Here is a 15,119-nt window from a genome sequence, read left to right as displayed (position 1 = left end):
TTTATAAATGGTAACTTTGAATACTTTAAAGAACGCCGGGTGCTCTCAGCAGGCATCCTTGGCTGGGCAAGGATCTTGAGAGTCACAGCGAGTATAACAATACCTCAGCCTTCTTCTCCGCAATGAGCAGGTGGCTGAGGTGCATCAAAAAATGAAGAGAATCAGTCGGTAAAAATATAGTTTGTTGCGGAAACCTGTTTCTCTTAAAAACCTAAATACACATGATATGTAGACGATTGCATATACTGCAAAAAGCAGCATTGAGTGCTAAGGAATATGTCAGTTATACAACTGAACACACTTGGAATTTCAGTTCACTGAATATAGGCTGCAGCTTTGAACTTTTGTAAAAATACTGGACGCAGCTTATGCGTAGTGTATGTTCTCCCTGGGCTACGTATCTTGTGCGTGAGAGATTTGCTCGTTTAAGTAAATGTTAAGTCACTTAAGGAAATATTAATGTGGCAAGACAGCTTTATTAGATCTGCATGAAATTATTAGGAATATTTCAGGTGTCCTATTCGCATTGACGGGAATCTCAGCCACGCCGTGTTGAGTTCGAGATAGCGGTGGTTAACGGTGCTTGACACAGTGCATCCGTCCTATCGGCCGTGTAGTACTTGGCAGGTGCTGACACCGGCAACCTGGAGCGCAAAGGCTTCCCGGCCATTGGTTTCGACGGCACTGAAGAATAGAGACACATTTATAATTGTTGACTGCAGCACCCCATCGCGAGGAGGAGTCGCTTCCCTGAATTGTGCCTTGAAGAGGCCATAAAAATATGAATGCTGAATTGAGCGCGTAGAAAACGGGAACATACGCTCAGGAAGTACTTCGAAACTGCAGCTTAATGCTAATAGCACACAATTAGAAGCGGCACAGTGAGTTAACCCATTGCGAAAAAAAAGGCTATGCTAAAAATTATTTCGAGAATTTGGTAATAATTTCTAATGAATTTTGTATTCATTTTGTTCCTATGCCTAATACCAATACGAATGCTTTCTAAGTATGCTTAGAGCAATGTTTTGAACAGTCTTACAAATATGTCAGAAATGGAAGTTTTTCCTGCTTCGTATGTTTATTATTCATTAGAAATGTACATCAAATACATGACATTAAGAAATACTAAGAATAGAGATGCAATACTTTACACTAAAATGCGATGAAAATATGCATTAAACAAATTATACATTACATTAAAAATGTGGTCGGCTTTACCGAGCGAGAGTGACTAATGTTTTCAAGAGGGGAACTAATCACTAACCCGCCTGTAAGCGTAAACATCCCATCCTTGAGAAAACACGGCGTTGTCAGTAATCAACAGGGTGATGACATTGCAAGCTCACACGAGATAACTTGAACGAGAAAGATATCGCCACACAGCAAATGCCGACAGAAAGTGACGCCAGCATAACTGAAAGTGCTCTGACAAACATAATGCTTGGCTTGCCTTATATGCGCCCCCCGAGAGAGCACACATTTTCCTTGTCCTGTGAGACGTTTTTGGCGCAAAGACCGTGGGCCTCCAAATTGTCCCACAAGTGCTGGACTGTTCGCTTTAGAATCTTGGCGTGATTTCGAACCGAACTGTTAGTCGTAACTTGCGTCAGGCATCGGTCAGGAGTCGAACTGTCAACCAACAAATACATTGACGTCTAAGGGAGCCGGTCGGCCTTGCCAGTCGGGGTTCTTCTCTCTGGCATGTTTGGGACCAGAGGTGCCCAAGGCACACTAGACGGTTTAGTGCTATCACAGTCTCCACACGTAATGTAATCAAGTGGTTACTGTCTTTCTTCTGTAAATTACTATAAACGAAATGACTACAGGAAAGGGAGAGTTTTCACTGTTCCCTGAAACGTTATTTTGAGCGCTAGATTGTTCCCCAGCAGCCTGAAGTGTGCTGTAAGTTCAGAGGACTGCTCATTTTAGAGAACTGATGTATAATTCGTAAGAATTAATTTCATATATATGGAAGCACACTTTTAAATATTTCTAATATGCAAATGCGGTTCCATGAAATGTGATTTCGGCAGTTAGAAGCGTGCTGCAAATATGTTTCGGAGGACTGCCCATTTGTTACAATTGAAGTGTAGTTTCGACGAATTAATTTCGTATTTGCGAAAGTACACTTTTAGCCGGCGGGCCGGCCGACCGGATGTACTTTTTATACATTGCCAACATGAAAATACGATTCCCTAATATGTGATCTCGGGCAGTGTATATATTATTCTAAGGAAGTGAGAAGCATGCTGCAAATAAGTTTGCATGGACTGCCTGTACAATTGAATTGAATTATACTGCGGACATATTTCTTCTCGTATTTGAAGCCTGCGCGAAACATGCATTAGGTGAACAATTTTTGTCAAATTTTTAAGAATATATTTCGAATAGCAAGGATGAAATTTCAGAAACATATTTCCTGCATATTTCAGCACATTAATGAATAGTTATGATTAAAATACAATGCAAATATTCTTCCGTATGTATTGAACGTATTTTTTTAATTCCCTTAGCGAAAATTAACAAGCAGCACTCGGAAACAGCCACCGAAGGCAAATGTTCTTCAGAATACGGAACACGTCACTCATTGAAAAAAAAGGTTGAACCAAACATCTATCATTTACAACGTGAGACAGGTGCTATAAAATCAAATTCACTATTTGCGAAGGGCCTTGAAGGCTGGCGGATGATTGCAACTTGGCTGCCGCGTATGTCGTATGCCCCCCAAATTTTCTTACTTATCCATGGCTTACCGCTTAGGAAGCGGATTCCGATGAAGCCTGCTTTCGCGTTCATTTAACCTTATATTATTTTAGCAACTTGTTTGTCCTTTATACGGATCATCGCAAGACACAGGGCAGATACTGGGATGAATGCCTATTGCTACATCCGCGACTTTTGTGTCACCAGTAAACTCCAGCATGGCCTGAACTTATCAACACATTCCTTGTCCTTGATTTGCTTGCGGTGTTTTATGAATGTGAAAAAATTAGCAGTGGTGTTTGCCTTCAAAAAGCTAACAAATCGGCTTTCTCTAGCCCTGCGTATACTATTCAGGCAAGAAACATATTTGTTTTAAACTGAAATTATAAACGCCGCATGAGAGGGCAAGAAAGCCAGGTTATCGCGTACTAGGGTTTTTCTCGGGCTGTGCAAACAAAAGTGACAGACAGGGCATAAGGTGTTTTTGACTCGACAGCTCTGCTTTCCGTTTCTTCAGTACAATTCAGATAATTAGAGGATCTCAGAAGTATACAGTGGTTGGCATTCACAGTGCTTAAAAATGCCTCATCATCGTTTTAGATAGAACAAAAGAAGCTGATGTCTGCGTAAATACTTGAAGCGCAGTTCTGTGCACATTTGCGCACCTTGCACTACGTTGGGCAGTTCTCGCATATATCGATTACCGCTCATCAAACTAGTGTGAAGCAAGGCTGCTTCCTGGCTTGCGCGTGAGCGGAATGTTGTACGACAAGCACATATAATATATATACATGAGCGGGACAAGCAAGAGGCCATGGTCCTGGGTTTGTTGGTGGCAAGCCGCACCTGAAAGAAGGAATACAAAAACTGCGTCACCAAAAAAGTATCATGGCAGTCCGTACTGGCTACTTCTAGGCGTGCTGGAACTTATGTAGAATATAAAACTAAACGAAATCTCGGCAGCTGCAGAAGATTGTTGCTATACCTTTATGCACGAAGAAGTCCTATGTAGATGCAGTTAATGATAAAGACCAGCGGCTTCTAATATAAATTCAGAGGCATCATCTGTTCTGTCCTTCTTAAAAAGCATAAAATAACTTCGGTGAAAGTCTTCTTTACAAGAAAACACTTTTCTTACAAGTGAAATCTTTTCTCTGAAGGCTCATACAGCAGGCTTATTACGGCAGCACGATATTGCTGTCCGCTAAACAGAAGATATCGGCGTGACATGAGACACGAATATCCTTACTCAGAAAGGGCAAAGAAGACCGTCACAGCAAGAAGGAAGAGAAGTGCAGCATTCATGTCCACTTTTCATGTGATGCCTGGATGTGAAGCGGCTTGAAACAGCAAGAACGCTTTGCGCTAAAAGCGGGGCTCAGTACCGACTGAGTTTTCTTGTCCGGTGCTCTGTTCGTACTAGAGTAGCGTTTTTTGCATTATGTAAGAGGAGGACTCAACTGCCAGCTGAAATTCTATGATTTATGCTTAAGGAGACAGGGAAAAGAAACTCTGAAATACCAGGTTGTTAAGTTGTCTTAGACGGCTGCATGAAAAAAATATTCTATAAATTAAAATTTTATGCTAGAAATTACTGGATTTCATGACTCTATATATCAAATGGTGAGCAGTTTTTTGCTCAATTATAAATGCTCATATTATTTGACATCTTGACGCTTTTTTTTGGCATAGCCTTTCTGAAACGCGCGGGTATCTAGAAAATGGCTGCAGTGGCTTGGTATTTCGTGTTGAAGAAGATGGATAGCGCTTATGACGGGACAAAGGAAAGGAAACAAACGCTTGTGCTGTTTTTGACTCAGACAGCACAAACAGCGGCGCGTTCTTCGCTTCCTTCGTCTAGTAAACCAAACAGCTAACGCTTATTACATCAACGTCTTCCAGGCGGTGGCGGCCTTTCTTTCGCTCACTTCAAACACGTCATTCTTTCTGAGCATAACAAACTACTGAATATGTAACTCAACTGTTAGACGAAAACAAATAGTGTTATGGCGAATGTAAACTGTTCACAAGCGCGCCCACATCAGAATGAAATTCCCGTGACATTCGGAGTGAAAGCTGCGGTACCGTTCGCAAGAAGCCCCGTTGCATGTGTCCGCTGTTTCGCCTTCCCGGTATAGAAGATACGGTACATACGATTACATATCAATAGAGGGTGAATCATCTTGAATGCTCCGAAATTTTCGTGAATCGAAAAATCTTGCAATTAATAAAAACTCTGATCACCTTTCTCGGACTTCGCAGTCATATAGCTGTGCTGGGTGGCTGATGAGTGAAAACATCATTTTACACTTTGTATGACGCAACTGCTTTAGGTTAAAGTAAAATATGCGTGTAAGCTAGAATAAGTACTAAATCTTCAGCGAAATATGATTTAATTTAATGTGTTAACCTATGTACGCTTCCTTCGTAATTCCAAGCCTAGTTTCGTCTGCAGGAGGACGAAGAATCTTGGAGGGATTTTCATTATATATACTTGCTGAACCGCGGTCGACTCCAGTCCGCGGTCGACTCCAATTATCCGTTATTATTTAAGCTAGGTCAGCCCTGTCCTTGGCTTTTTTTCTGCTATATAATATGGCACCATTAAAAACCAGCCGCCGTTACTTGATTCGTACATAAAATTGCTATACAAAGCAGATTTGATCACCTTAATTTCATCCAGCCCAGCAGTTCATGTTTGCCTTTCAGTCCGTACTTCTAATTTTCTATATCGCTTCATGTTGCACTTTTATTTTACTCTCAGACACTGGCCGTTCCCACTGCAGTCATAATTTAGACTGTCTTCGGCCATCAAGTTTCAGCCCAGCAGTTCAGTACTGCCACTCAACCTTGTTTGAGCCCTTTTCGTTCGGCAGATTTTATTTAATGCTTTCATTCAATGGCATGCAGTACGTAGCTCAGCGCTGCAGCCGCGGCTTGCTCCGCATCACCCAAAGTCAATGCATCGCAGCCAGCCCAGCGAGGGCAAATAATGTTCCTCTCGTCGACGGGAGCAACGATTTGTTCGGCAGTTTCCGACTGGGCTTTCGGCTGCAGGTGATAGGAAAGGTGGTTTATTTAGTGTGCAGATATAATGAAACTGATGGAGTTATGTACTTGTGTGCAGCATAGTGTGTGACTTGAAAAGACCAGTTTTGCTATTGGTTCATAGCAAACACTCTGCCGGTATTGCTTGCGAAGCTGATGGCAATGGCGCTGCTCGGAACGCATTAATAGCGTATCACGGATCTCCCCGGAGAACACTCGGACCGAAAGAATGGATTAGGCGACGGGTGTACCCACACAAACGGACATTTAATACACCATGCGTGGCACACACACCAGAACACAAAACTAACAAAACTAACACAAAATACAAAGACTATAAATACACACGACCCGGGCACACTGCTACCAGCGTCTACTACTAGTGTTCTACAATTAGCGGTCGGCGTTCGTGCTCACTGTTGGTTCGGTGTGGATGCGGCGTTGCATGGATCCAGTAGGCGGCGTCGAGGCGGCGTTCAACGAGCTTGGGCTGGAATCGCGGGCGGCGTTCGACGCGCTTGAGCTGGCGTCGCATAAGCTCCATGTCCATGCGCCCGTTGAGGTGATGCCGATGTTGTTGGCTTTGGGGGCACCACTCGGATGGGTGGCAACAGCGCTGGAGATACCCCTGGCCGTAGCAGGTGGTAGCGCCCTCCGTAGACTCCCCGGAACGGGCTCAGGCACGGCAGGAGGTCCACGATGCGTTGCCGTAGAACGCGAGCTCACCGGAGCAGTAGCTGGCATCGCTCTCTTACAGCCAAAGTGTCCCTGACCCGCCGGAGCCTCCGCTTCTCTGCTGTTCCCCTCGTGCCTCGCTCTCACTCGCCCTTTTATAGCCTCGGTGTTAGTCTACGTAAGCCTTGTCGTCGTCTTCTCTTTTCCACCAAACATCTCTCTCCACCTCACCGAATGCTTCTCCACCAATCATCTCCCTCCACCACACCGAATGCTTCTTCTCCCTCTTCTTTATTCTTCGGTTAATTCACGTTGTCTTCCTCACAACTCTTTCCTTTAAAACTTAATTTAGGCTCCTTAATATATGTGACAAGGGCCCCCTCTCTCAAGAGTTTTTCCATGAAAAACTGCTCACGTCATACTCATCTTCAAGCCATCCAGCCAACCGACTATCTTCCGTGATGATTCTGGACCCAGCACACACCAAACGCACACCACTAACACAGCATACCAAATTGCGTTTTCAGAACACTAACACACGACTGCCGCTGTCAGCACAGAGTACTTAATAAACATGTTCATGTCTACAACACACTCGCTTGTATGATCACATAACACCAACAACAGCAACAACAACAAGATAAATCCCAGAGATACATTAACACAGCAACAACAAGATACATCCCCGATATACCTAGAGCTGTTCAGTTAGCTCTATCTGTATACAAGTCTAATTTGTAACATATGACCTCTGTATTACCTGGCCCATCCGAAAACGTCTCCTCCTTGATTTGGAGTGGAGCTGTGATCGTCTGTCTTTATTTACATTGGACTTCAATAGTACCTCATCCCCTCCTGCATTTTTCTTCCCGCTGCATGGGGGCACCTCGGCAACATCGCCTGTTTCCTCAGCCACTACCAAACAAGCTGCCCTGGGGGCGTACCGTACGAGACCCCTTTCTTCGTACTTCTTCAACATATTTACATGGAAAACCTCCATAGAGTCATCAATCAATAATTCATAATCCATATCCTTTTTCTTCCGCGTCACAAGTAATTTATTATGGTCCGTGGGTAACAGGATGAGAACCCTGTCGCCCGGATTCAGGTTTCTGTGAATGTCTTTCTTGTCATAATATCCCTTATGGCGTTCACGCGCCTTTCCAACGCCTTGATGTGCAAGTCTGCATGTTTCCTTCAACCTGTCCCTCAGCTCAAGAACGTATGTGTATGTTGTCTTGAGATCTGATGCAATCCCTTTACTAGCCCACAGCTCCTTGAGTATTGTAAGTGGACCTCTAACGGTTCTTCCATACAACATCTCGAAGGGCGAGAAACCAAGACTTGTTTTGCGGTGCTTCGCGGTAAGCGAACAAAAGAGCTGGGAGATATCTATCCCAATCAGTAGGTCTCTCCTGGCACATTTTCTTGATCATATTTTGAGGGTGCCGTTGAACCGCTCTACAAGCCCATTACACATGGGATGGTAAGGCGTTGTCAGTAACTGCCTTACAGAAGAAAGGCGGTTAACCTCCTTCATTTGTTCCCATGTGAAGTTCGAACCCCGGTCACTCAAAATTTCTCTCGGGAACCCGTAACGCGAAAAAATTTCTACCAGACCCTCCGCCACTTGGATACTGTCAATAGTTCTCAGTGGAATAGCGTCAGGATAACGAGTGGACACATCAACAAGAGTAAGCACATATCTATTACCTTTGGCGGATACTGGAGATATTGGCCCCACAATGTCAATCGCCACTCGCTGAAACGGTAGGTCGATGGCTGGTATGTTCCCTAGAGGTACGGGGCCAACTCTTCCCTTCGGAACTGTGCGCTGACACACGTCACATGAGCGAACAAAGCGCTTAACGTCACTCTGAGCACCCGGCCAAGAGAACTCCTCGGTGATCCTAGACACCGTTTTTTGAACACTCTGGTGTCCGGCCAAAATGGCGTCATGTCCTAAGCGTAGCACGGTCTCTCGCATATCCCTCGGTAACACCAGCTGTCGGACCCGCCTTTCTGAACTAAATATACATTCCCTGTGCAGGAGACCATTTACCAATTGATATTCGAAGGACGTGCGACTCTTCTTTCTTTTCACTTTTTCCCCTACTCTTTCGAAGCAGGTCTTCAAGCTCGGGTCTTCTTTCTGCCTAATTCTAATTTCGCCCGGTGTTACGCTCAGGCACATCGTAACAGGAGCAGAGAGTGGACGCCGCGTTGCTCGGGCTGTCGCTTGAGCTCTTGTCTCAACTGCCGACGAGAAACTGACTGCACCCGTCTGAGCTGTCGCGGGCCTTTCCTCCTTTGGATGTTCTTCAACGTCAAGCATCCTCCACTGGGGATCGGGGTCTTTGATACTTCTTGCACCCGTAATGTTTCCCAGGATGAGATCGTAGATGGGTTGGTCTACGCATTTTGCCACTACCTCCCCAGTATAATATGGCGTGGACACTAGAATCCTGGCTTCAGGAAGGTACCTTACTGTGCTATCTACAAGAGTGACGGCCGACGCTTTCCCTGTAAGATCCTCGTCCTTCACCAAGCTTCTACGAACCAAGACTGTGTTAGCTCCGCTGTCTGTGCGCACCAATATAGGACGGTCCCCTATTTGCCCAACCACCACTGGCAATGCTGCTTTCGACTTGGGTGTTCCACTCACTGCCTCACTTTCCAGTGGCGTTTGCTCTCCTTTCAGCTGCGGAACTTCGGGTGGCGTGACAAGTTCTACCTTAGAGTAGACAACGCATGCAGCTCGGTCCTGCGCTCTGTATCGGCAATCATCCAGAGTATGACCCCTCCTCCTACAACCTTGACACACAATGTGTTTTTTGGGCAGCACTACTAGTCTTACAGTCAGCTGCACGGTGTCCCACCTTGCCGCAGAGAAAACACCTTACTTGCGCCTTAGATGCACCGCCATATGATCTTGGTTTTGCCGCATCTGTCTCTAAGGTCTTTTGGGTTTCCTCCTTTGCCTTACTCAAATTTCTTAACCCTTGAGCCTCGAGGAATTGGTCTGCGGTGTCGGCGAACCCTTCCAACGAACACAACTTTCTTTCTTTCAGGAATAGCGCCAGCTTTCAGCTGCAACACGCTAAAAATTTCTCTGTGACCAGCTTGTCACGCACACCTTTAAAACTCTTTTCTGTGTTTGACATATCAAGCCACCTATCAAAATAGTTGGATAGCCTGCAGGAAAACTGCTTAGCGGTTTCCGAATCCTCAGGTTTCGCGGTGCGAAATCTCTCGGGAAAGCAATCTGCTGTAATCCTGAATCTTTGGAGGAGTGCCTTTTTGACTTTCTCGTAGTCCATGGAATCAGCAGCAGGCATCTTTCCCAAAACTTTCAGCGCCTCTCCGACTAAACACATGCTCAATGCCGTGGCCCATTCACTGCGCTCCCAGCCTTGCCCCAAAGCTATCCGCTCGAATCGTTGCAGATATGCATCCAAATCATCTCTCTTGTCATCAAAAGGAGCCATCACCTTTCTTAGACAAACTCTAGCCGGTCTAGGAGATTCTGTACCCGCTAAGGAACGCTGACCATTATCCGTGATATCGTCATATCCTCCCGCGACATGCGCCTGTTTCCACAAAATAAACTCCTTCTCCCGTTCTACCCTTCTTTTCTCCTGTTCTTCTGCCTCGTGGGCTGTTCTAGCTTCTCGCTCTTCTGCCTGGCGAGCTTTTCTCTCTTCTCGCTCTTCTACCTCGCGAGATCTTTTCGCCTCGCGCTCTTCTGCTTCGCGAGCGTCTGCGCGTGCTTGCGACCTTTCCTCTCTCTGATTATCTGCCCCCTCGTCATAGAGATGGATCGCCTCTTCTTTGCTTAACCCCAGCTTGAGCGCCAGTTCTAACGTTTTTATCAAATCCATACTTTCTGCCGTTGAGAGATAGGAAAGATCCGAGACAATGCAAAAAGAAAAAGGAAATTAATCCTGGAACAGGCTCACCACTTATCTTTGTCACGGATCTCCCCGGAGAACACTCGGACCGAAAGAATGGACTAGGCGACGGGTGTACCTACACAAACGCACATTTAATACACCCTACGTGGCACACACACTAGACCACAAAACTAACAAAACTCACACAAAACACAGACTATAAATACACACGACCCGGGCACACTGCTACCAGCGTCTACTACTAGCGTTCTACTAATAGCGGTCGGCGTTCGTGCTCACGGTTGGTTCGGTGCGGCTGCGGCGTTGTATGGATCCCGTAGCCGGCGTCGAGGCCGCGTTCGGCGTGCTTGGGCTGGCGTTGCTGGCGGCGTTGGACGTGCTTGGGCTGGCGTCGCTGGCGGCGTCGCTGGCTGTGTCGTACAAGCTCCTGGTCCAAGCACCCGTTGAGGTGATGCCGGTGTTGTTGGCTTTGGGAGCACCACCCGGATGGGTGGCAACAGCGCTGGAGATATCCCTGGCTGTAGCAGGTGGTAGCGCCCTCCGTCGACTCCCCGGAACGGGCTCAGGCACAGAATGTAGTCCACGATGCGTTGCCGTAGGGCGCAAGCTCACCGGAGCAGTAGCCGGCGTCGCTCCCTTCCAGCCAGTGTCCGTGACCCGCCGGAGCCTCCGCTTCTCTGCTGTTCCTCCCGTGCCTTGCTCTCACTCGCCCTTTTATAGCCTCTGGGTTACGTAAGCCTTGTCGTCGTCTTCTTCTGTTCTCCACCAATCATCTCTCTCCACCTAACCGAATGCTTCTTCTTCCTCTTCTTTATTCTTCGGTTAATTCACGTCGTCTTCTTCACAAGTCGTTTCTTTAAAATTTAATTTAGGCTCCTTAATATATGTGACATAGCGCGGTTGGCTTGAAAGGAGATAGCAGTGTGTAATTTCCATCGAAGTAATGCGCTGTTCGGAAGCATGCCCGCAAGAGTGGTGCCGCAAGGTACAGCCTCTTTCGAACCATTGTGGGGCGCACACCACGGCTGCACGCTCAGACTTTGCGCGAGCCACTGACCTTGGACATACCTCAACGCGGCCCTTCTCGCTGTGGCTCTTTCAGCGGCCTATCTTCCTGCCACCGTGCTGCTTCGTACCTACGCGGAAGCCCCGACAAGCGCTCGTTCTAGGCTTCCTTCCCGCGCCCTTGTGCGCGCGTTACGCTACAACCTGCACCATTCGTCCCGACGTGCTGGGTGGTCCTGCAAAGTCCTGCACGCGCAACTCAGGCCATTCGTTCTCAGGATTACCGAAGTCCCCCAAACAGCTCCTCGGACTGTTCGGACGGCGGTTTCTCGTGTGGATGTGATCGTCAGTGCTTGTAGTGGTCCCTGCATTCAGTCATAGCCACAGCGGTGTTAACCTCTGGGTTGTCAAGTGACTGGTGTGCGTAGCGCGGGCGCTTCTTCATGAAGATGTGTTCATCGGTCCGGTACCTCGGATTCGCCATGCAGCTCTCGCTGCGGCTACTTCCCCGTTTTCCTTTCCGAAACACCAAGCGCATCTAAGGTAATCAGGAAACCTTAGATAATGATTACCTTGCGGCTAAAATTGGGGTTAATGACTTGTCCGCAAGGTCACTCAGATCCAAGGTTTGGCTAAATGGAAAGAATTACAAAGTAAAGAAGTAGTCTCCATAAGGCAATTAAGAAAGCCAGAAGTTACTATTTTAAAAACTGTTTCAGCACAGTCAAACAAGATTCATTATCTACTTGGCTAAAACTCAATCAGGCTCTTGGCCGTTCACTTATTCTTTACCCAGTCGGATAGCTGATGGTAAACGACGGGTTTTTATTACATTTCACCCTTGGTGGTGGTGGTGGTGAAAAGCCTTTATTTAATGAAAGAAGTGAGGCTCTTTAAAGAGCCCCGCAATGGGTGGAGTCCTTATTCCGGGACCCCATTGGTCGAAGCCGCCAGCTTAGCCCTCTTGGCCAAAGCCTTTTGGGACTGAAAGTCCGAACAGCCAAGCAGGGCCGCCTCCCATTCCTCTCTGGTAGGGTTGGGGGGGAGAGAGCTGAGTTGCAGATGCTTTTAACGAACACTCCGCAAATTTACCGCCCGTAGCTTCTGCAGCATAGCCACAATAAGCTATCCGCTAGTATATTTCCGCTCTTTGTCTTAAATACACATTTAGCTCATTTTAAACAAATACTGAGTTTACCGCACATTCGTTTGAGTTTTGTGTTTGCACTGATGTCCTTTCTTTATTTCTGTGCCATTCGGTTTTTAATGATAGTCTGTTATAGCAAATTAAATGTGCTCCTACCAAATTTAGTGCCCTCTATTTACATCATCTACAGTACGAATGTGAGTGATGCTGGCAATGACTACGCAATTGTTCTTTTTTGAAATCGGATTAAATAAAGTTTTAGGAAAAACATAACGCGTAGCCTGTGGCAGTGATCAACTCATGAAGCGCATCGTACGTGTTTGTCTTCACTTTTTAAGAAGCAACCCTGCTTACCGGCGCAGTAACTCAGCCTTAGCATTCTGTGTTCTCCAAACGGAGCACTTTCTTGCTTGGCCTTCTCGCCTGCAATTGTTTAATTATTCTCAACTGATCGGGATTAAGCCCCACATTTTCTGCTGTTTGCGAGCGTTACTAACTGTTTGTGGCTGTTGCTAGGAGAGGTCGGAGTCGTCTTAAAACACAGTACAGCTCACAACAATGGCCATTTTAACTTCGGCGACAGCCAAATGGGATAATGAACAACGCCCTCGGCGACCTGTCTTCTCAGTTGCCTTTGTAACTTATAAGCCACCCCACGTGTTACGGATAAAAGAGGCGCTGAAGAGGAGGTGTCAATTTGTAGGATTGCCATGAAAACAATGATTTCATTATGGAAAAAAAGTTCGAACTGTTTCGGCATTGTTTATTTCTTGAAGTTAGCCAAATTGATTAATCTTATTGCTATATTGAACAGATTCTGTTGTTGGTTTGCAAAACAAGCAAACAGGATTATGGCAACAAATCATCAACAACCCCTGTACGCACAAACCAGTAGTTGTTAGAGCAACTGCGGAACGGTACAGCCTGTCGTATCTCGCCACGCGAAGGCTGGCAAGACTGCCCTGAGATAATAGTAAGCGCATGTACACAGGTAATACGAAGGCGCCCAATGCAAAATAGGAGAATTTTACTGCAGGCACAGTCCTCATGCAACTACTGTGAACAATAATGTCGGTTCCTAAGCCAACTACTCCGACGTATACCCAAATGCAGCGCGTTTTAAGGCGTGAGCCTTACTTGCCTCTTGAGTAAAGACACGTCTCTGCGTGTGCTGATACTCGATGGTATCCATAAAAGATGGCGTCCACATGCAAACCAGCAAGTGGCTGTTAAATTAATGATTGGTCGCGCGAGGTTGCTTGGGGAGAGCAGCCTGGATCGCTCGTCTTTTTTTTCGAAACGTGTGCCAGCGGCATAAGGTGAAAAAAAAGGAAGGAATGCGGGAGATTGAAAGTTAAAAGGAGTCAAGACCCGTTGCGCTGAGGTAGTCGCAGAGGTTGCTGATGAAACGATTGTTCATAGGCCACTGCACATAGTCACGTTCGCGGTTCCACCGCAGGCCCACCTCCCAGAGGAGCCGTTTTCTAATAGCAGCCGTCGCTGGGCACGTCCACAACAAGTGCCGCACATCACAAATGTCGGGTGCAGCGCCACAGTAAGGGCACCTGTCAGTTGCTGGCAGATCTTTTGCACGCCACCGGTGACGGACAGATGATGTCAGAGCCGCCCCTGCCCGAATCCGGCGCACGGATATCACGTCCTGCCGAGTAAGACTACTGGATAGAGGGTGCGAGCACGGTGGAATTACAGCCCGTGCTCGCTGGTGCACAACTTCGGAATTAGGAAACATGGGGCAGGAACTGATCTGGGGGAAGAGGGGAAGGTGGCGGGTCGTCTGATGTGTGAAAATGAGTCCTAGCATACGCTTGGATGTTATGATTGAGTGTTATCCGCTTGAATCGCACATGTCCCACCGCTGGCAGTACCAGCCACCTCAGGGAACAGACAGTTATATTAATGATTATTCGCGCGAGACTGCTTAGGAAGAGCCACCTGATCGCACAAGTCTTAGCGATGGCAGCATCAGCAGGCAGTGGCAGGTGATGGCTAAATTAATGATTGACCGTGCGAGGTTTTTCGCGACTACATGTTGATCGCAAAAGTCCCACCGGTGGTTGCACTAGCCACGTTAGGGCACAGACCGTTAAATTAATGATTGGTCGCTCGAGGTTGCTTGGCAAGAACAGCCTGATCGCACATGCTTTAGCGATGGCAGCATCTGCTGGCAGTGGCAGGTGGTGGCTAAATTAATTATTGGCCGTGAGAGATTTTCCGCGACTACCTGGATCGCAAAACTCCCACCGGTGGGAGCCCCAGCGACCTCAGGGCACAGGCAGTTAAATTAATGATTTATCGCGCGAGGTTGCTTGGGAAGAGCAGCCTGATCGCATATGTCTAGCAGTGCCAGTACCTGCTGGGACTGGCAGGTGGTAAGAGCAGCCTGATCGCTTAAGTCTAGCAGTGCCAGCACCTGCTGGGACTGGCAAGTGGTGGCTAAATTAATCACTGGCTGCGCTAGGTTTTCCGGGTCAGGTCACTTGAGGAGAGCAACCTGATCGCACATGTCTTAGCGGTGCCAGCACCTGCTGAAACTGGCAGGTGGTGGCTAAATTAATGACTGGCTGCGCGAGGTTTCCCGGGACAACCTGGACCGCAAAAGTCCCAAC

At 47.0% G+C, this 15,119-nt stretch overlaps 1 protein-coding gene across 3 annotated transcripts in view; it reads right to left on the bottom strand.

The window, feature by feature from the left end:
- Window positions 1-456: 456 nt before the first annotated feature.
- Window positions 457-15,119, bottom strand: part of LOC144100528 (uncharacterized) — an 83,758-nt gene continuing 69,095 nt past the window's right edge. For 2 of the 3 annotated variants that reach the window (XR_013307707.1, XM_077633456.1), the window contains 2 exons: window positions 3,495-3,549; window positions 457-684 (listed from right to left, as the gene is read on the bottom strand). Coding sequence is in view for 1 of the 3 variants with exons in the window: in XM_077633456.1 (XP_077489582.1) it covers window positions 539-684; window positions 3,495-3,549 (201 nt within the window). In the remaining 2 variants the exon portion in view is untranslated. Of the gene's footprint in view, window positions 685-3,494; window positions 3,550-3,952; window positions 4,081-15,119 lie in introns of those variants that run through there. The other variant, XR_013307706.1, reaches the window with a different exon arrangement.

The sequence above is a fragment of the Amblyomma americanum genome, chromosome 8, assembly GCF_052857255.1.
Source record: "Amblyomma americanum isolate KBUSLIRL-KWMA chromosome 8, ASM5285725v1, whole genome shotgun sequence".
NCBI classification, from domain to species: domain Eukaryota; kingdom Metazoa; phylum Arthropoda; class Arachnida; order Ixodida; family Ixodidae; genus Amblyomma; species Amblyomma americanum.
This window is presented reverse-complemented; position numbering and strand designations above follow the sequence as displayed.